Below are 21,896 nucleotides of genomic sequence, written 5' to 3' on the forward strand. Positions count from 1 at the left end.
TTGGTTTTTATTTTGTGAATAATATTAAGATGAGTATCTCTGTATATAAATATTTTTAAACATCCATAGGATTAATTCTTAAAAGTGGAATTCCTAAGTCAGAGAGTGCAAACATTTTAAGGTGTTTGATATATTTTACTCTCTAGTAAGACTATAAAGATTTCTGCATCTTCACCACAACGTATCTGAACGCCAAGTTCACTGTACTCTTCCCAACACTTTGCTTTAAATTTATTTTCAATCATTGTTAATATGATTGACTAAAACGGGATTTTATTATTTTAATCTATATTGTTACTTTATTGGCTGTTTGACAGAGGGGGATAAATATGCCCATGCCCATTTCTCTGTTGGGATATTCACTTTTTTCTTAATGACAAAATATCACAAATTATTAACACAAATTATTATAGCAGTGTATATGTACTATGCTAGAAATATATAATGAGAGGAAAATAAAATGAGCAGCTATTTTTATGTCCACATTTATTTTAGAAAATTAAAGAATGAAACAGCACCCCTTATTCTATCATCATAAAGCATGAAAGAAGGAATGATGATGAGAATAAATGTATAAGAAATGTAGGTTACGACAATATCCATTCTTTTAAAGGATCTTTATTGAACTTTACTGAGTTCTGGGTCAGTACTAGGGGTTGGATATACTGTAGTGAACTTAGCTAACAGACATAGTGCCTGCTAATATGGAACTTAAATTGAATTTGGAGAAACAGATAATAAGCAAACAAACATGTTTTAAGTGGAAACATGAAGTAGGTTAAATATGAGTTAGCCAAGCAGAGAGTTGGGGGAATAAACACTCCAGGTACAGAATACAAGAATTCATGAAGTAGGAAAGAGTTTGACAACTCTGAAAAATAAAAAGAATACAACTAGTATAAGTGGAGCGTGGTGAACAAAGGGTATACTGGCATGAGCAAGATTTATATAGATAGGAAAGAGCCGTATCATTCAGGGAAGCCACCTGAGAGGTTAAGCAGGGAAGTGGACGTGATTATCATTCACACTTCTAGAACACTAGTCCAGCTGCAGTGTGGCAGTTGCTTGGAGGAGAACAAGAGTGGAAGGAAGCAGGGAGAGAAGTTGGCCATTTCAGCAGCCCAGAATTGATCATTGTTTAGGCTAGAATAGCAATAGTAAGATGGAGGAAAATGGACATACTTGGTATATGTTGTTAGACATAGAAATGATATGGTGATAAGTTGCATGATAGGAAGTTAGAAGTGGGAAGGATGACAGATAGCTCCCAGGTTTCTGGCTGAGCTATTTGCATGGAAGTGTTACTTAAAGAGATGGGAAATACTGGAAGAAAAGCAGATTAGGGGAAAAGATCAGTTCAGTTTTGGACATGGTAAGCTTTGTCTTACCATGTCGGTGATCACATGTCTGTGATCCATTCTAGTGGGATGTCAAGTAACCAGCTGCAATATATGAATCCAAAAGAAGTCTGGTCTGGAGATACGTATTTTAGAATCACTGGCAAATCATATAAAGCTCCATTCAGACAGTCTCATATTTTTTTATGTTTAAAGCATATTTGGAATTAGTCTGTCCACCCACGGTAGATGTTGCCAGTGAGGGCACGTAGCTGCCTAAGAGAAGGAGATCCTTAACTTTCTCTATTTGTGTACCTTACTCTGTTTCCACTGTTTCTGGGAAATGTGGACTCCAGCTATATGGTTTGGGTTTTTTACAGTTCATTCTTCTCCTCCATTGCTTAAAACCCAGCTGTTTTGTACCTCTTCCACAGCCTGCTTCCTGTAGAACAAAGGAGAAAAGAAACAGGAAACCATGGAGTTGGCCAGTCATATGTATAAATAATTATTTCAAAGATGAACAGAATATTCAGCCTTAGTTTATGAATTAACTGGAAAATACATCTAAGTCCTCATTTTAATTTCAAGGATTTAACTCTATTGATCGGTTAATGTTTGACTATTTTCACTTTATTTTCAAGTCATGTTTGTTTCCTGAGACTATATTAGTGACAGTTTTTAAAATTTTCTGTGGCTTATAAATATTTTGGTGTTCTTGTGTTCCCTGTAGGTTTGTCAGGATTAGGCAGCCCTCTTGGCAGAAGTCGACATAGTAGTAGTCAGTCAGATCTGACCAGTTCCAGCAGCAGTTCATCTGGGTTGAGCTTCACTGCGTGCATGTCTGACTTTTCACTTTATGTATTTCATCCATATGGAGCAGGGAAACAAAAAACTGCTGTTTCTGGCCTTACACCTGGATCAGGAGGATTAGGTATACTTAGCATGTTTGCATCTTTTTCAAATTTATCGCATCTTTTCAAGCTTTGATCTTTTTAGAAATGTTATCTTTAATAATGGATATAAAATGAGATCAGAAACTTTATTTTTCTTCTTGATAATATCTATCCTGTCTCTACATAATAAGTAGAAATATGAAATAAGTAATGTAGGTAAATCAATTATATAAGAATTTTAAAACTCCAAATATTTTATAAGTGATATACACTGTGCAGTCACTTCAGATATGAGGTTAGTTATGTTACTTAAATTTTAAATGTTTCATCAAATCATTGTCTATTTGTATAAAAAATTATATTTTATAAATAGTAAATTTTTAAAGGGTGTGCATCACATTTGTTAATTTAAAATGAGACTATTATTACTAGTTATTTAGTGAACTTAAATTCCCCTGGCATTTTAAAGTGCAGATTTACCACTAAAAATGCATAGGATGTTGATATTAGTGAATGTCTCTTGACTTATTTAGACAAATAATAAAGACACACACTCCATGTCCATCCTAATTTTTGCTGGAGAGACGCTGTAAAAATCATCTATTATGTTTATGGGCTTGAACCTATAAAATTATTGTTAGGAATGCCTAATGCTCATTAGGTCATTCTGTTTAAATTTTTACTCACTTAAGTGATGTTATTTGATAGCATATTCTAGCCTACTGGATAATTTCATGTAACTAGATAGTTGTGTGTATACATATATATGTGTGTGAGTGTGTGTTTTCATACGCATGTGTTTTTGGTTTGTTGTTTTTTTTTTTTTTTTTAAAGGGAATGTGGATGAAGAAGCCACTTCAGTCACTGGTCGAAAAGACTCACTCAGTATAAATCTCGAGTTTGTAAAAGTGAGTTTGTCTCGGATAAGGCGTTCTGGAGGTGCCTCATTTTTTGAAAGTCAGTCTGTAAGCAAGTCTGCAAGCAAAATGGACACTACACTAATAAATATATCTGGTATTCAATTTTATAGTTTTTTAATTAAAATATTGTTTTTCCAGAATTAAATAAGGGCCTCCTTTTCGTGTTTAACTATTAAATACATTTAGTAATATTAAGCATTCAGTGACAAATTGATTTAAAGGAGAAGAATAACTGTCCAGCCAAGTATTATCTCAGTCCAGGTAATCAATGTTAGAAATATGATTGCTAGATAAATACATGGAACTATCACCCAAGGGCCAAAATATGCCTAATTGAATCACTGAAAACTGCTTCTTCGCTTCTCTACCATGAATTGGTAAAGTTTATGATTTTTTGTTTGATTTTTTAATTAGAAATTCTTAAAACACTAAGGAGAGATGAGTGTTGAAAATTTTTTACTTGGTGTCATTAGATCTTGAGTTGTGTGCATATGTGTTGCCAGCTTTATAACTAGTTACATAACTATGGACAGATCACTTGCTCATTTTCTTAACGTTGTGATTTGAGTATTTAAAATTAAATGCATGTAGAACATTTTGAAGAATTCAGAGTACTATGCAAGTGAAAATTTTTTAAATTATTAACTGAAAAGATATAGTAAGTATACTTAACTCACTCAACACAATATATGTTTGGTCATTCAGCAAACATATACTGAGCCTTTATTTTACAGTGAACTTGTGCCAGGCACTCTGCTAGATGCTTGAAGGTGCAGGCATGAATAAGGGAAGGTCTTATGAGTAGACAAATTACAGTGCAGTGTGATAAATCCTATAATGGAGGTTTACTTAAAGAGGAGGAGACATATTCTGCTTTATATGAGTGATCAGAGAAAGCTTCACAAAGAAGATGATGTTGGGTCAGATCTTCAAAATTATGTAGGAATATCCTTGGCTATAGCAACATGGTATTTAATGGTACAAAAGTGTCAAAAAGTATGCTTTTGGATCATACTTTGATTCACTGAAGCTGAAGCATAGGTGTAACTGAACATTTAGTTAGTTGTACACAGTAGGTGAGGCCAGAGGGAGAGAGGAGTTGGCTAGAGGTAAAGCTGGTAAAATAGCCCAGGACATGATTGGGGTAGGGGGGGACTCATATGCCAGGCTAAAGAACAGGGTTCTGATCCTTTGGTCGGGGAGAAGCCCTTAGAATTTTTAAGAAATGATATGACAACACTGTCCCGAAAGATGACAATACTGTATTGTACGTTTAAAAATCTGTAGCTGGTAGATTTCATGTTAAGTGTTCTTACCACAAAAAACAACCAAAATTATATATGGATTATAAAATAATCTGTTTACATTTAAAAAAAAAGGAAGATGCTTCAGATTGATGTTTTAGGAAGGGAGTTTTGATGGTTGAATGAAAAGAGGTGGTGGAGTGGAAAGATGCTTGAGGAAGCTGTTGAAACAGACTAAGCAATAGGGGATGAGGGCCTGAGTTGTTATAGGAAAAAAAGAGTAGAGGGAATGGTTTCAAGAGAAATATGAGAATCCACAAGCTTAAGGACAAGTTGTATGAGGAGCAGTAGAGGAGACAGGGATGCCTCAAACTTTTAGCTTAGGTGACTGAAGGGACAGTGAGGTCATTAACTTAGATAGAAAATAAAGAAGGAAATGGCCTATACGACCTTGAGGTGAAAGGGTCTGGTAGGCAATTGGCTAATGGGCTGTGTGGATATGGGCTCAGACTGAAACAGACACTTCAGGTTTGGGAGATGTTGGCATGTAAATGCAACAGAAGCTATGGTGGAGGAATAGAAGGCACGTGAAGCAAAAGCAGCAGTGTGCTCAGAGCAGAACCCCTGGAGACAGCCATGAGAGTGCTTTCAGATTGACAAGTGGCCGCTTTCTGTCTAAAAGGAAAATAGTAGTTTTTGCCATACAGTTATTTGGTTTGCAGCTACTTTTGAGGAAGTTTGTATTCTAGCTCATCCTGATGATTCATTTCCCATATTTGAGAAGAGCTCTATGTTAAAGCTGGAAGCTGTTTGTAAGACCGATCTTTAGATCCTCTCTGAGAATTTCACAATATCATCACTTGATAATAGAATTCCAGTTTGCCCTCACCTTAAAAATGGAACTAACAGTGCAGAATGTGCTATTTTGATCATTTGTGGAAGGAACACATTATCACTTACTAATCATACTATGTAACTTATTTTGGTATTTCATGAATTGTAATAGAATTATAATTCAGTTGTGTAATATCATGTCCTATTATTACCTACCATGTGAAAATATTAAAGGTTTTGGAAATGTGTTCTAACAAACTTTATTTATGTATCAGCTGTTTGTGATATAGGGTCTGCTTCCTTTAAATATGATATGCGCCGCCTCAGTGAAATTCTAGCATTTCCAAGAGCTTGGTATAGGAGGAGTATTGCAAGACGCCTGTTCCTTGGAGACCAAACTATAAATTTGCCAAGTAAGCTTGTTTATGTAATTATAAATTATACTTAGGCTGCTTTTCATTTTGATTACAATAGTAACAAGATCCATGATTGATAACACAAACTTTGTCTTACTTGGTAAGTTGTACCCTGCAATTCTTTCACTCATTCAGCAAATGTTAGTGGAGCCCCTTTAATGTGCAAATAACCACTGGGAATGCACTAGCACTGGAGGTCACAAAATACTTGCACTCTCAGGGGTTAAGTTCAGCTGATTTTTATTCTGTAATGATTACCCTGTAATCTTTGTAAAATCTGGAAACACAGAAATACATTTAACCAAGTTAATCATGGTTAAACATGGAAAATAGAATATATTGGGGACATGCTATCATATTGCATTTTTTCTCTTGGACTTAGATATTGTTGTAGTATTACACTGCGTAAGTGAAAGACAGAGTTAGCATGATACAGTAGAAAATATCAGAAATCTGGGTCTGGGTCTACTCCCTCATCTGTAATATGGGACGGAGTGCCTGTCCTACCCATCTCATGGAGTTTCTGTGAGAATTTAAAAAAATAACATGCTGGAATGTACTTTGCAAACTGTACATCATACAGTTGTCAGAGAACTGGAAGGAATATAAAATGTGATTAGAAATGGTGGAGTGGTGAAATTCCTTATTTTATGACGTGATGATATTACCCTGTTAATTTTGTTTTTGCTATCTACTTTTCTGTTAGCATCTGGCCCAGGGACACCTGATTCCATTGAAGGTGTAAGCCAACACCTTTCCCCCGAATCTTCAAGAAAAGCTTACTGCAGGACCTGGGAGCAGCCTAGTCAGTCAGCCTCTTTCACCCACATGCCTCAGTCACCTAATGTGTTCAATGAGCATATGACAAACAGCACCATGTCACCAGGGACAGCAGCACAGAGCCTAAAATCCCCAGCTTCCATAAGGTCAAGGAGTGTGTCTGATTCTTCAGTTCCCCAAAGAGGTAACACTGCTCTCCTTGTTATCAGTAGCCCTCCAGTGACCCCAAGATAAAAATCTTAATTAGTTACTCCCAGACTTCTGCCCCAACTGCAGGAAGTTACTCTCTTGCAGGTTTTTATGGAGATGTGGGGTTGAGGGAGGAACCCCAAACCAAACAACAGACAAAGCACTTCACAGTATTTGCTAGCAGAAGAGACAGCTGGATGGCTAGTCGCTTTGAAAAGGGATAGGGAGAGAGGAATAAGCATATTGTTAGCATGCACCACAGGAAGTAAAACAGACCTACCGTGTTGTAAACTCCATATTGAAAAAGTTAATCTTTGCATTCTTTCAGTCTTTCAGTCTTTCAGTCATTCTTTTATTCAGCCACTATTTTTTTTTAACTCTTATGTGCTCAAGGCTCTACTTGTGTCTAAGTGTATAAAATGAATGATGTAGTTCATGTCCCAAGGTAAGATTAGAGTATAATGAGCCAATGCAGGACTCAGGATGTATACTGAGTCCATAAGAACACAGAAGACAGGCACCCCAGCCAGCCTCTGCATTTCAGAATGGTACCTGCCTTCCAAGTTCTCTTCTTGGCAGCAGCAACTTATGATTTTCTCCTTTGGTAAGAAAATCCTAGGATGATAAACGATCTGTGCTGCCATATCCCATGCACACCAGAATCTCCTCATATAAGATGGAGCTCATACAGAACTATGAGCTTTCAAGAAGTAAGGCTGGCAACCCTTACTGACCGTTCAGTAAATGGTAACTATTAATATTTTGGAGGCAATATGACAGCTAGTAAATGTAAGGTTTTAACACAAGAATATCATTATTTTACTTTCTGGATTATAGTGATGAGTAGTTTTTGCTTTGTAATTGGCTGAGCATCTATGTGAATGTACATCTGATTTTCTATTTTTAGATTCACTTTCGAAAACATCAACTCCTTTTAACAAATCGAACAAAGCAGCAAGCCAACAAGGGACCCCATGGGAAACACTTGTCGTGTTTGCTATCAACCTGAAGCAATTAAACGTTCAAATGAATATGAGTAATGTAATGGGAAATACAACGTAAGCTATTCAGATACAAAGAAAATATATTTAATCATTAGTTGTAATTTTTCTAATTGTAGTAAAGCAATTCAAAACCTTTTTTTAAAGCTGCAATGTTTGAGACAGTGAAGACAGTAGATAAAAGATTATATACCTTTATCCTGAAAATGGTTTAATCCTAAAGATATTGTAACATAAAAACAGCATGAAATGTGTTCTAAAAAGATAGAAAATGATAAGGAAAATAGCATAATTTTCTAGTTAAGAAGAAAGCTTCATCATTAACGTTAATATTCAAATGTTTACCATAGTTTTTATAAGAAATGTATTGTTTCATTGCCCAACTTTTTTGAAATCATCTAACTCCTGTTTTAATTCATTGACACGGGAAGCCATATGTCTAATTAATAACACTTTTTCTTTTTTATAGCTGGACAACTAGTGGTTTGAAGAGCCAGGGCCGTCTGTCAGTAGGAAGTAATCGAGATCGAGAGATAAGCATGTCTGTTGGTCTAGGAAGATCACAGTTAGATTCTAAAGGAGGAGTAGTTGGAGGGACTATAGATGTCAATGCTTTGGAGATGGTTGGTATGTTGAAATTTTACAACTGAACAATATGTTGAAGAAAAGTATTTGAAAATTGATTTTGATGAGTTTTTTCCCATGAGGCATTTCTGTGAAAATTAATTATTGTTTCTATTTTAGCTCATATTTCTGAACATCCAAATCAGCAACCCAGTCACAAAATTCAGATTACTATGGGTTCTACTGAAGCTCGTGTTGATTACATGGGCTCAAGTATTCTCATGGGTATCTTCAGTAATGCTGATCTCAAGCTTCAGGATGAATGGAAAGTAAATCTGTATAACACACTGGATTCAAGCATGACCGATAAAAGGTATTTAGTAAAATATTACTTTTTCAGTACTTTACATTACTACTCAACATATTTTCTATCATCCAGTGAGAAAACACAAACCATTTTTCCTGCACAGTGATTTTATATCATACAATTAATATGAATGAAAAACTGGTGGGGAAGAGACTTTTTCTTGTGCTTTTAAACTGTCTTATGTAATATATATGATAAAAGATTCTGTTTTATGCTCTAGTGAAATTTTTGTCCATGGAGATCTGAAGTGGGATATTTTCCAAGTAATGATATCAAGATCAACTACACCAGACCTGATAAAAATAGGAATGAAGCTGCAGGAATTTTTCACTCAACAGTTTGACACCAGCAAACGAGCTCTGTCTACCTGGGGACCAGTTCCTTATCTTCCACCTAAGACAATGACTAATAACCTAGAGAAAAGTTCACAAGAACAATGTAAGAGTTAGAAGACTAAGGCTTTATATATGCTTTATCTTTCACTAAATATGTGTTAATTTAAAATAATATCGATGTGCCATACTTAAAAAGTGGTCCATATGCTTTTTATCCTGCTCACTCAGCAAAGTACCCAATTTCCTACCCGCCAGTGGAATTAGAGGCCATCATTTGGGAAGTCATTCACATTCATTATCTCCTCCCCCGCCACAGCTCATCTACAATCATGCCATTACTACAGATTACATCACTACATTACAAATTAATTCTTACCTTATTACATAATTACAAGTTACAACTAATGATTAGATATATTTTCTTTTATTCTGAATAGCTTACATTGTATTTCCCATTACATTACTCATGTTCATTTGACTGTTTAATACATACAACTATACTCCATGCTCTTTAATACTAAATATGACAACACCACGTTCTGGTTTAGAGCATGGGCTATGGAATCAGAATGTCTGAGTTTGGATTTATTACCTGTGTCATATTAGGCAGATTTTCATTCAGTAATTCAAATTTTTATTATGTATCAACCGTGTTCTTAAGCACTGTTTTAGGCATAGGAGAACTACTAAGTAGAAAAAATTCCTATCCTCATGGAGCTTACATTTTAATGGGAGAGACAGACCATAACAAATTTGCTAAGTAAGTATGTAAGATAATTTCAGGTAGAGAGAAATGCTGAGAAAAAGAACAAAGCAGGGGCAGGATCACAGAGTCTGTGATACATACTGTGCGGATAGCTGTTTGAGAAAGGGTGGTCAGGGAAACCTTTTCTGAAGTGACAGCTAGGCTAAGATCTGGGGAAGAGAGTTCTGGGCAAAGTGGGCTACTGAAAGGTGCAAAGCTCCTACAGTCGGGAGGAAACTTGCTTGTTTGAGGATCATTAAGGTGGCCCACTGTGGTGGAACAGAGTGAGCAAGCAAGAAAACACTGGACACGAATTTAGACAGGCCAAAGAGAAGATTTTTAATATGATGGGTAGCTATTGGAGAGCTTTGAACAGATCTGATATTATTTGATTCACTTTTTAAAAAATTAATCCTTTTTAAAGCTGCTGTGTGGGGAACAGACCAAGGTGGTTAAGAATGAAAGTAAGGAAATCACTGCAATAATTACCATTACCATTGCTACAGACTTACATGACCATTGTAAGGAGGATTTTCTGAGAGTCCAGGCAACAGACAATGGTGGCCTTAACTAGAGAGATAGTGGTAAAAGTGAAAAGTAGTCAGAAGCAGGATAATTTTTAATGATTTATTATCATATAAGCAGTACATGTGCATTGGGAAAACAAATGAGAAAACATATACAAGCAAAAAAAAAAAAAATCACATTCCACCCAGAAATCATCACTGTCAACACTTTATATACTTTCAGATACTTTTCTATGCGTGTGTGTGTGTGTGTATGTATATATATATACATACACACACATATATGTACCTTTTACCAAAACATTATTCACATTGTTTTGTAGCCTTTTCCAGTCAACAGTCTCGAACTTTTCCATTGTGCTAATTATCTCCTCTAGCCACCTCAGCACAGTCCACAACTGATCTAAAATTATATTTACAACTGGTTTGTCCAAACCAGTATATCCAAGATCACAGATTAAAAATGGTTATGTTCCTTTACTATTTTTAAATTCAGTATAGTCCTTTTTTTAGTGACCTGACTTGCTGAAGAGACTTGGCCAATTGTCCTGCAGAATATCCTACTTTCTGGGTCTTTTTCAGTTGCTTCTTTGTTGTTTCATTTATCTTGTTCCCCTAGTCCCTGCATTTCCTTTAAACTAGAATTGGTATCAGACATATATACAAATAGAGGAGTGTTCCCAAAAATGCATGGCCTGGATTCTTCCAAAAAGTCTTTGTCATGGGAAACAGACAAACGGGCTTAAGGAATTGTCTTAGATTAAAGCAAACTAAAGAGATACGCCAACTAATGCATGATCATGATGTATGATCCTTGGTTAGATCCAGAATGAGAATTGTGGAAAACAGCCAAAAGGATATTATTGGAGTAAGTGGGAAATATAAATATGAATTGTACAGATGACCCTTGAAAAACATGGGTTTGAACTGTGCAGGCCCACGCACAGATTTTTTTTCAATAGTAATGAATACCGTGGTACTACACCGTCTATGGTTTGTTGAATCCTGAGGAAGTGTGGATGTGGAGGGCCAACCATAAGTTATACGTGGATATTCGACTGTGCAGAGGGTCAGTGCCCCTAACCCCCATGTTGTTCAGTGGTCAACTGTGTATCTGATTAGTTCTTCTTGAACTTTAATGTGCATCTGAAACACCTGGAGAGCTTTTAAAATGCAGATTCTGATGCAGTAGATTTGGGGTGGACATAAGAGTGAATTTCTAACAAGCTCCCAGGCGATGCTGATGCCGCTGGTCCTCAGACCTCACTTCTGAGCAGCAAAGGGTATAAAAGATTTTTTTCCAGTACTTAAAATCAGGGATCTGCCTTTGATTTCTAGGCCTTCACTGGTTCACTTCACCCCTCTTCTATTTCACTTGAAGAGTCTAGATGAAATACCTAGTTTACAAAGATACTGTGAGAATTACATAAAATTTCATGCGGGCACTTTGTAAATCATTAATCATTACAGAAGCATTAGTTGTAATTATTATTAGCAAGTTGCTACTTTCCTGAGTTCTAGCCATCCTTACATAGCATCTTTTCCCAGACTGTATCCTTATTAGCTTCTGCTTAATGTTAACCAGGGACTGAATTGTTGTTTTCATCTGTTATCTGAGTCACTTCAGCTGTAGAAAGTAGCCACCTGCTGTCTTCCTACCCAGCATTCAGGATGTTCATGAGATATTTCAGGATAAGTGGTTTTTTGTTTTCTTGCAGTGCTCGATGCAGCTCATCATCGACATTGGCCTGGAGTATTGAAGGTGGTATCAGGATGCCACATATCCTTATTTCAGATTCCATTACCGGAAGATGGAATGCAGTTTGGAGGATCAATGAGCTTACATGGAAATCATATGACACTAGCTTGTTTTCATGGTCCAAATTTCCGTTCAAAATCATGGGCCCTTTTTCACTTAGAGGAACCAAATATTGCTTTTTGGACCGAAGCTCAAAAAATCTGGGAAGATGGTAAACTGACACATTTTCAGCTTTCACTTTTCCTCATCTTCTTATATGGTTATATATGACAAAGTAATTTTCTTTTCTCATATCTTTTATCTGTTTTTCTTATGGTATTTCTGAAATCCATCTGTATTTATTATCATGTATCTGACAATGTCAAGGAGTTCACTGCCAATGAGTCAGTATCTATAAAGTCTGGGACATGTTAAAGGACTTATTTCTGAACTTACCATCTCACTCTGTTTCTTACTTAGGCAATTAAAGTTTTTGCTGCTGTGGCTGGCCATAGTCATTTGTAAAAATTTGTAAAAATTGTAAAAATTTCTTATAAAAACATGAAGAGAAGACGACACACAGTGGTAGTGTAAGGAAATTACTTGCCAGTCAACACTATTTTACAAGACTTTTATGGGCAGGCTGTGCTTTTACCTCCACAGTTTCTTTTAGCTTTAATTTTCTACTCAGTGGTTTCTTAATGATGAAGGAAAAAATGGTTGATGTTCTTCATCTTCTTGGGGATAGATCCAGTTATAACTACAAGAAAAAGTATTTGTGAATTTTTTTCTCTCTTTTGTACTCCTTAGTTTTACAGCCTTCTATATCTATGTATGACTTACCTAGCTAAATTTATTGCTCTAGGGCCACAACTTTTCTTGCATCTAAATACAGTTTGTTACACTGAGAAACTTTTTTTCCCCTCTAGGCGCTAGTGATCATTCTACATATATTGTACAAACACTGGATTTTCATCTGGGCCATAATACCATGGTTACCAAACCATGCGGTGCTTTGGAAAGTCCTATGGCAACAATAACCAAGATAACAAGGCGTCGCCATGAAAATCCACCCCATGGAGTAGCAAGTGTGAAAGAATGGTTCAATTACGTTACAGCCACAAGAAATGAAGGTTAAAAGTTTGATTCTTTGGAGAGATTTATTTTGTTTTCTCTATTTGGGGCTTTGTTGACTGTGTTTAGAATTTAAGTGTAGGGAGAATTTCCATTTCTTTAAACAATTTTCGTTTTATTCCAGCTGCCTTAAGTAGCAATATTAGTATATGATTCACCACCCTAGTAGTGCAACATCTCATGGACTAAAATTATTTTATATGTAACTGAAAACATTCAAAATAAAATTGGTTTAAATAAATGAAATTAAGTTTATTATAATTGGAAAAATATTTTTATAGTAATGTTCACATTGGAGGTTTGGGAAAGTTATTATACAACTAAGTAATAGAATACCAAAAATTAAGGTTCAGGATGGCTGGAATAAAATGAAACTAAATATTAGTATTCCTGTGAAGTCATAAGTTTAAAGAAAGTGCTTTTGATGAAGTTTTAAAATTCATTTTCATTTTTTAATTTATTCATTTTTTCAATCCTCTCAGAATGGAAAAGAAGATGGCTTGGGCCTCATGGAAAATAGTTGTTATGCACAGGCAACCCTAGGGATCAGAGACTGTTAAAAATGTTCTCAGAACGAAGGAGGATAAGGAAGTAAATTAGATTCACCGGTCTTGTAGTAATTCAGTCATGAAAATTCTTATTCTGCGGTTGTTTTTGTGTCAGAGTTTAGAGTACTGCTTTTACCAATCATTTCATCTGTATTAAAAAGCTGACTAGACTGGGACATGTTAAGACTTGAATGTTTTACTTAAAAAAGACCTCCTGGAACTTCCCTGGCGGTCCAGTGGTTAAGACTTCGCCTTCATTAAATTCAGATACGATTTCAATTGAGAATAATATTCAAAATTCAAGAAACAAAAAAACACAATTTACTGGATTTATCCAAAATCATGTTATAAAGCTTCAATATTGAGAATAGTGAGATATATATTTGTATATGTATGTATATATAAATATGTGTCCATATTTATATCTATAGAGGCATATAACTAGTCTCAAAATCAAAGCTTAAATATGGCTCTCTTTTTTAAAATGTATTCATTTTCCAGCCTTTTGAAATGATAAAAGTTCTGTGTATCAATGTCATGAAAGCTATATGCTTATCAATGCCTATTGGTTTGATTCTTATTGTCTTTATCATTATGCTTGTAGAGCTAAATCTGCTTCGTAATGTTGATGCTAATAACACTGAGAATAGCACTACAGTGAAGAATTCTAGTTTGCTGAGTGGATTCAGAGGATGTTCTAGCTACAATCATGAAACAGAGACTATCTTTGCATTACCAAGGATGCAGCTTGACTTTAAATCTATTCACGTTCAAGAACCACAAGAACCTTCATTACAGAGTATGTGGAAAAACAATCTTTAGTTTCTAAAGTTAACTAAAAGAAAATTCTAAAGGATCTTCAAACTTCTTTTTTTCCCTGAAGGTTATTTTTGTAATATAATATAATGAAATTGATCTTCTGGTTCAAATTGATTTTCTTACCAGCTGTATGACCTCTGGCAAATAATTTACTCCATTTGTGCCTCTTTCTCCTCAAATGGGGCTAATAGGACTTCATCAGGGTTTTATGAGTAAATGGCATATACTTGGAAAGTGCTTAGTTAACTATCATCATCATTCTGTAAGTCATATACAGAAATTGCATTTAAGTGGAGGCATTTACACGGACCCATGTAAATCCCTTGTTAATGGGAAGAGGAAGGGACTTATTTCAATAATCTTTTACTGTAAAAGAACTTTGCCATTGCAGACGCCAGCCTGAAGCCAAAGGTAGAATGCAGTGTGGTGACAGAGTTCACTGACCACATTTGTGTGACGATGGACGCTGAGCTCATCATGTTTCTTCATGATTTAGTGTCAGCTTATCTTAAAGAAAAAGAAAAAGGTGGGTAACATATTGGTTTTGGTTTTGTTTTTCCCTTCAAGCTTCAGGAAAGGCAGCTCTCACTACAATTTATATGGATTTTTATGGTCTAGTGATAAAATGGGTAGAATGTGTCTCCTTCCTCTATGAGTTACAAATATCAATAAATATATATTAGTAAGACTATGTGATAGACTTTCTGAGTATCTGCCAGGTACATTTCATTTTTTTTCTAACCATATCTCAAACTGAATGGTGTTTTATACTTTACACAATGTTTCCATATATGTTCTGTATATTATCAGGTCTAGTAAGATAGTCTCACAAAGTTAGAAAAGAAAACCTCTTTGAGGAAATATTGCTGGTCAAAGTGAAATGACTAGAGAAACAACTACATAATAAAGTTAGCAAGAGTTACATACATAATTGGGAAAACCGAATTAAAGAAGAAGATATATCTGTCTAGAATGCACAGAATGTTATCTTTTTTATAAATATTTAGACCTCAGTAGTGGTGTCTTGTTTTCATGAGCTAGCTAACATTGGTTTTACTCACTGGAAACTTAAATGTTGGCCCACTAAGAAACATATGGTGACCCTCATATCCATATGGAATTGGCTGAATATATTATGGTGTGTCCATACAATGAAATGGAATACTCTGTAGCTGTTTAAAAGAATGAGGTAGTTTAAAATGTCATGATATGGAATGCTCTCCAAATATATGGTCTTTATTCACTCAATAAATATTTATTGTGCAACTATATGAATATACAATGGTAAAAACAACAGATGTGCTTTTAAAAAAACTGCTTCGAATAGATGAAATTTATTTAATTTATTAAATATAATCAAGTCACACTATAATTACACTATAATAACTGCTTCATTTTTTCCAAGAAGAAAGAAATATAAAATTTATCTTGTAGATATTTCAAAATAGCTTCATGATGAATGTTTGAGTGAAGAAAACAAAGACAGATTATCAAAAGACCATGTGGAAAGAGTGTAAATATAGCATACATAAGTTGAGTTGCTCTTCCATTACTATTTAATCTAGATGTGCCAAAAATTCAGTGAGAGTGAAAGCAATAATGATGGCTGGGAGAAATCTATGAGCCATTCAAGTAAAATGACTGCAGGCATATAATAGGAAATGTTATGTATAATATGCATAGATCCAGTCTTCACATAGAGCAACAAAATATACCATCACTGTTAATCCTCTTGTTTTTCTCTCTGCCTTAATATTTAAACTTAATGTGGAGAAACACAGATTCTAGATAAAGCTGTGAAGTGCAGAATTCTTTTCTAGTCTACCTAGGTATGAATGCCTGCCAGATTTCTTTCCCTCAGGTATTATGTGGAACCTTTGTCACTTTATGAAATATTGTGTTGGCCTGCCATGAACTGTGTGTATTTCTTTTAAAATGTATTTTTTCTAGAAATTGTTGTAAGACATTATTTCATTGCGAAAAGAGGAAATAGGGACTTGATTATCAGACTTATAGTAACAAAACTATTACTTATGGGGATTTTCATTATAAATAAAATATTTTAATAGCTGTAAGTATATATTTTTTAAAAAAACTAAAAGCAAGTAGTGTTGGGCAAAATAAATATAAACATGCCTCAGAAAATTCTTAACAGTATGTAAGACTAGAGCAGAATCAACATATTCCTAGAACATCCAGATAAACTGTTGTACTGTAACCACCATCAATAATAAACAAAAGCAGAGCAACAGACCAGGCAATAACTGAAGACATCTGTATTCTGATGTGGTGTGAGAGTACAGCTTCATTCCTGGGTTCATTCCCAATCAATATATTATGCCACTGCTAATTAACAGTTATAACCAGAGCTACATAATACATATCATATTTCGTATTAATCATTATTTTATGCCCAATTTGTGTCTTGAAAACCTGTGCCCTATAGAAATGCTGTATTTATTAAAGATCATATGAAAGCTACTTTTGTCCCAGATTCAATTTTTAATATATCATTTATGATCACCAATTTTAAAAGACTTCATTTTTCATAAAACATTTGAGTACTCAACTATGAAGAGTGAAAATACTGCTTACCTAAAAAACTCCTAAGTTAGTGCAGCCTTTCAAATATATATATATAGGCATTAACATTAAAAAACCATTGAGCTGTACTCTTTAAACGAGTGAACTATATCTCAAAAAAGCTGTTAAAAAGTCATCCAGCTACAGGCATTTTTTTAGGAGCCCTACAACTGTCAATTTCAGTGTCCTGTGCCTGCTATCAAATATTCTTTACTGTATGTTTTAGGCACACAGATACATGTAAAACATGTGCTATTACTCAAAAATAAATGATGACATGTTATTTCTAATTCTTATGAGAGAATAAAATAACTTCGATATTGTCTTTCTCCAAGAAATACCAATAACTGGCACTTACTTATGGCTTATTTTTAAATATTTTTTAAGAAATGTAATTAAATGAGGCTTTGGCCAGTTTATAAATAAAAACAAATGGAGCCAATTACTTTGTTCATTTAGTGACTTAAAATAAATTTATAAGATATGTATTTGCAATATTAATATATCATTTTCCTTATAGCTATTTTTCCACCTCGGATTTTATCTACTCGACCAGGACAGAAAAGTCCAGTTATCATTCATGACGAAAATTCCTCTGACAAAGACAGAGAAGACAGCATCACTTACACTACTGTGGACTGGAGAGATTTTATATGCAATACATGGCATCTAGAACCCACTCTTAGGTAAGGAGTGGGTGTATATATTTACCTATTTCCTATGAGATTATTATGAGAAAAAGGTTATAAATAATGCAGCAGGTTAAATATGGTTTACCAAAAAATATTTTTATGTTAGTCACTTACAGCCTCTACAGCTTCTGACTGATATTTTTGCTGCTCCTTTTTTCCTTTGTAAGTGCTTCTAAGCAAGGCAAAAGCAGCACAAACAACTGAGAATAGCTCCGTGCTGACTAACTATCCAGTGTGTGACATGACATCCTGTCAGTTAATCAGTAAAAAATGAGAGTAACTCCACTTTTGCTGTTGCTATTATTTTTTCACCATCTCAGCAGGATGTTATTTTCAGGTGTTTGAGGTAGCTACAATAAACTGTTTTGTAAGATGCAGAAGTCACACATCATCATTAAGTAGTCATTACAATTTTTCACATATGTCATGACAATGTAATAGAACCTACAGTGTCACAGTGTCTTTCTGTCTGCATACTAAGCAATATAAAACCATCCTGAAATGTCAGATTTAATTCAGATTCAGGTTCCTTTACTGTGTCATGTTCTACTACAGTCACAATCCCAGCTACATCACATTGTTTCCATATCAAACTTTCCAAAGTATTTTCTAGTTTTAATTACATTAAACTTCTGCTGTAACTAGAGGTACTTGCTTTGTATGTCCTTGTGTGTGATTTAACACAACCTTCCTATTATTTTCCTCTTTCCTCTCATCTGCTTTATTAATCAGATTATAACTGTCCATCATGCAATAACAGTATCAAAAAAAGTCCAGCACAACATTCTGCAGAATGATACATATTTCATTTAGACAACGTTATTATTCAGATATATTTATGCCACAAAATCATTCTAAACTAGTAAGATCTCCATTATTCAGTGGACTCCTGTATAAGCAGAAAGTAGTGACTTTGTGTTAGTAATCTGTATTTAATAAAATATGTTGTAACCAAATCAACAATACACTTTGGTATTAATAGTACATATACTCATGAGAAATATCAACAGTGTCAATATTAAAATACTGCAAAGGTCCTAATACAGAAAACCGTCCATTATATGTAAATATCAATAAATATAATGAAATTGACTATCTTTTAATTTAAAATGAGAATAAAAATAGTTAAATTTGCTATAAACATATATATACACACATATATATTATATATGTGTGTGTATATATATATATATATATTAGATACCTATCAAGAGATTAAGCGATACAATATACTGGTGGAGCACGTGGTTAAGGGCTCTGGCTCTAAGCCCAGCTACATAGCATAGTGGCTGAGTGACCTTGGCCAAAGGATCTAATGCCTCAGGTGCCTCACATGAAAAATTTGGAAAATGGTATTACCTACCTTCAAGGGTTGTTACAATGGTTACATGAGTTAATTAATGGAAAAAGCTTACAACCATTAGAGTTTTAGCAGACCAGTGCTTAATACCCTCCTTTTCCCTACCTAAGTTCAGGATCAATTGAAACAGCAAGAGGCAGCTGGAAATCAAAATTACAGCTTTAATACTTATAAAGCTGATAACAGAATGTGGTTTGGTGTCAAGCAACAATGTCTTTCTATTACAAAGTCTAGGTTTGGACTTACCTACAGGGTCTCAATGATGCAGAACTCAGGAGGTGGGGGGCAGAGGGATGCTAGAGTTGTGCAGTCAGCAGCCTTGTGTACTCACGTAGCTACAGGCAGCCACGAACCGTCTTGGGCTAACTATTTAGGGGCCTGTCCTTGAAAAACCTATGGCATGGAGGAACAGTTCAAAATGAGAAGCTCCTGAAGAGCAGGTAGGGAGGAGGATACTGAACTACACTACTCAGTTCCTCTGTTAATTTGCCAATCAGATAAATCACCAATAAGGGGGCAGAGAAAGACCAGGAGTGTTTCACTAACACTGTTCTTCTATATGGAAGAAAACGGAAAGAATAGGGAGAAAATGGTTCTTCCTTCAAACACGTTTAGCACATAGCAAACACTTAGTAAATTTTAGCCTTTTTCTCCCAGCTTTATTGAAGTATAATTGACAAAACAGATATTTTAAGTGTACAACATCATGATTTGATATACGTGAACATCATGAAAGGATTCCCCCCATCAAGTTAATACCATCTTTTAGAATGAGCCAGATGTCCTTGTAACTAAGATGACCATGTAACTTGAGGCCTAAAATAAATTAATCACGATGAAATTCACTAAATGCCGTTGCTGTGTAGGCTTACACATTTTTTGAGTGCTATTACAGTGAATCCAGGAATTGTAGGTTAGATAATCATTTGCATCTACTGAAAATACTTTGTCTTGAACCTACCTTCAGGACTGTGCTAGGGCACTGTACTCCTTAATAATAATGACTTATAATTATTTTAGATTAATTTCTTGGACTGGAAGAAAAATTGATCCAGTAGGCGTTGATTATATTCTTCAAAAATTGGGCTTTCATCATGCCAGGACTACTATTCCTAAGTGGCTTCAAAGAGGAGTTATGGACCCACTGGACAAGGTTCTGTCAGTTCTTATTAAAAAACTCGGTACTGCACTACAGGATGAAAAGGAAAAGAAAGGAAAAGATAAAGAAGAACACTAAAAATGTAACTTGATCTGTGAACAAATTTTGATTCTGTCTGTTAAGCTTTATTACACTGGAGTGTTGGGTTTTTTGTGTTTTTTTGTATAGTAAAATTATTTTAAATATAACTTTAAAAAATTCTAATTTTGTGGCCATTATATTAAAAGTTTGTAAGTTAACCTGTTTATTGTAGTTCTACCATTCTGTATACAGTGAAGTATTGCATGATGTAAATTTTGTGAAAAACTAGATTAAAATATACACATCTGCTCAGTAAGGTTTATAACTGTATTATGTGCAATATGATTCCTGCATCTTTAAAATATTTTCAGAATAACTGTGAATTTCCTTTGTTATTGGCCATAACTTTTAGAAAAAAATTTGTTGATAATATGACTTTTTTTTTTGGACATTAATTGCTTTTTCTTTTTTTTAAGTGTAGACTTGTATAAATATCTATTTGTATATAGTTTGAGTAATTGTGATACAAATACATACCACTAAAGTATTGTTTGTAACTATTGTAATAAAGTCACAATAATTGGTTTCAGTCTGTAGTTGTTTGAGACTTTCTTCCTTTTATAGCTTATTTTATAATTAATAGATGCCCAGCCTGTGTCAGTTACTGTTTTCACAGAAAATAATACTTATAAAAAATTATCTCAGGGAGAGGTACAGCAGAGGCTTCAGAAATATTAGGTATTGTTCTATTTCTTAAGCTACTGGTAAGTACACAGCTATTTGTTTTATTATACTATATTCTTTATATATTTATATGTATTCCTTGTGCATATGAATATGTATAATATTATACATGTAAATCTAATAAATAAATTTTAAAAGAATAGCAAAATCTAAAGTAATATTCAAAGGTAGCTATAATACTGTTAATCACAACTCAGGTTTGAAATCTAGCTAAGTCAATAGTCAGTTTAAAGGCTGGGTAAAACAGCAGAACTGAAGAACCATGAGCTAGAAAATGCCTCAAGAAAGCCTCTGGTGCAGACTTCTGCATTATTTGTTCTGACAGATTAAAAACTCAAGAGTCAAGACACTTAGCCAAGGGTGTGTGTGTGTGTAGGTATGTATGTAGATATGCATGTACACTAAGTGTCAGTAGGGGAATTAAGAACTGCTATCTAAGGTCACACAGCAATTCAGTAGCAAAAGTAAAACCCTAGTGTCTAGAATCATCATTTCATATTCTGCTAGACCATCTTATGAATCATCTGCCTGATCTCTGTTTCCCCTTTGGCAGCCCTACAGTTGGGAGGGATAGGTACAATATTTCTATTGGTCAAGCTTACCAGAGAACTATCTAAGATAGTTACTTCATAAAACAGAATAAGTAAAAATTTTGAAAATTAGTTCCTGGAGTTGTACTTCAGGTATTAATTCTCTGCTTCCAAGAAACAGTACGCTAGTAGTAAGTTCTAAATGTTAAAAATTTCCTCTGGCTTTAAATGTATTGATATATGAGATTACCAAAAAAACGACATAAGTATAAACTCTGTTTCTGGCACTTACTGTGCTAATGCTATCAAAAAAAGGGCAATTTAAAATAAATCTATAACTGTTGAAAATTTCTGTGGCTCTGTTGGACAAAGCTATGGGAAAACCGTATTTGTGCAGTGGTGGTAGGAGTGTAAAT

At 34.6% G+C, this 21,896-nt stretch overlaps 1 protein-coding gene across 2 annotated transcripts in view; it reads left to right on the forward strand.

Moving 5' to 3' along the window:
- BLTP1 (bridge-like lipid transfer protein family member 1) overlaps nucleotides 1-20,795 on the forward strand; it is a 210,715-nt gene extending 189,920 nt beyond the window's left edge. For both annotated transcript variants that reach the window (XM_033419363.2, XM_033419364.2), the window contains 14 exons: nucleotides 2,068-2,268; nucleotides 3,065-3,244; nucleotides 5,504-5,641; nucleotides 6,351-6,608; nucleotides 7,521-7,671; nucleotides 8,084-8,241; nucleotides 8,359-8,551; nucleotides 8,766-8,983; nucleotides 11,871-12,122; nucleotides 12,820-13,023; nucleotides 14,177-14,371; nucleotides 14,783-14,917; nucleotides 17,495-17,660; nucleotides 20,047-20,795. In XM_033419363.2, the coding sequence (XP_033275254.1) occupies nucleotides 2,068-2,268; nucleotides 3,065-3,244; nucleotides 5,504-5,641; nucleotides 6,351-6,608; nucleotides 7,521-7,671; nucleotides 8,084-8,241; nucleotides 8,359-8,551; nucleotides 8,766-8,983; nucleotides 11,871-12,122; nucleotides 12,820-13,023; nucleotides 14,177-14,371; nucleotides 14,783-14,917; nucleotides 17,495-17,660; nucleotides 20,047-20,263 (2,666 nt within the window). In that variant the 3' untranslated portion in view covers nucleotides 20,264-20,795. The remainder of the gene's footprint in view (nucleotides 1-2,067; nucleotides 2,269-3,064; nucleotides 3,245-5,503; nucleotides 5,642-6,350; nucleotides 6,609-7,520; nucleotides 7,672-8,083; nucleotides 8,242-8,358; nucleotides 8,552-8,765; nucleotides 8,984-11,870; nucleotides 12,123-12,819; nucleotides 13,024-14,176; nucleotides 14,372-14,782; nucleotides 14,918-17,494; nucleotides 17,661-20,046) is intronic.
- Nucleotides 20,796-21,896: the final 1,101 nt, after the last annotated feature.

The sequence above is a fragment of the Orcinus orca genome, chromosome 4 (genome assembly GCF_937001465.1).
Source record: "Orcinus orca chromosome 4, mOrcOrc1.1, whole genome shotgun sequence".
NCBI lineage: Eukaryota > Metazoa > Chordata > Mammalia > Artiodactyla > Delphinidae > Orcinus > Orcinus orca.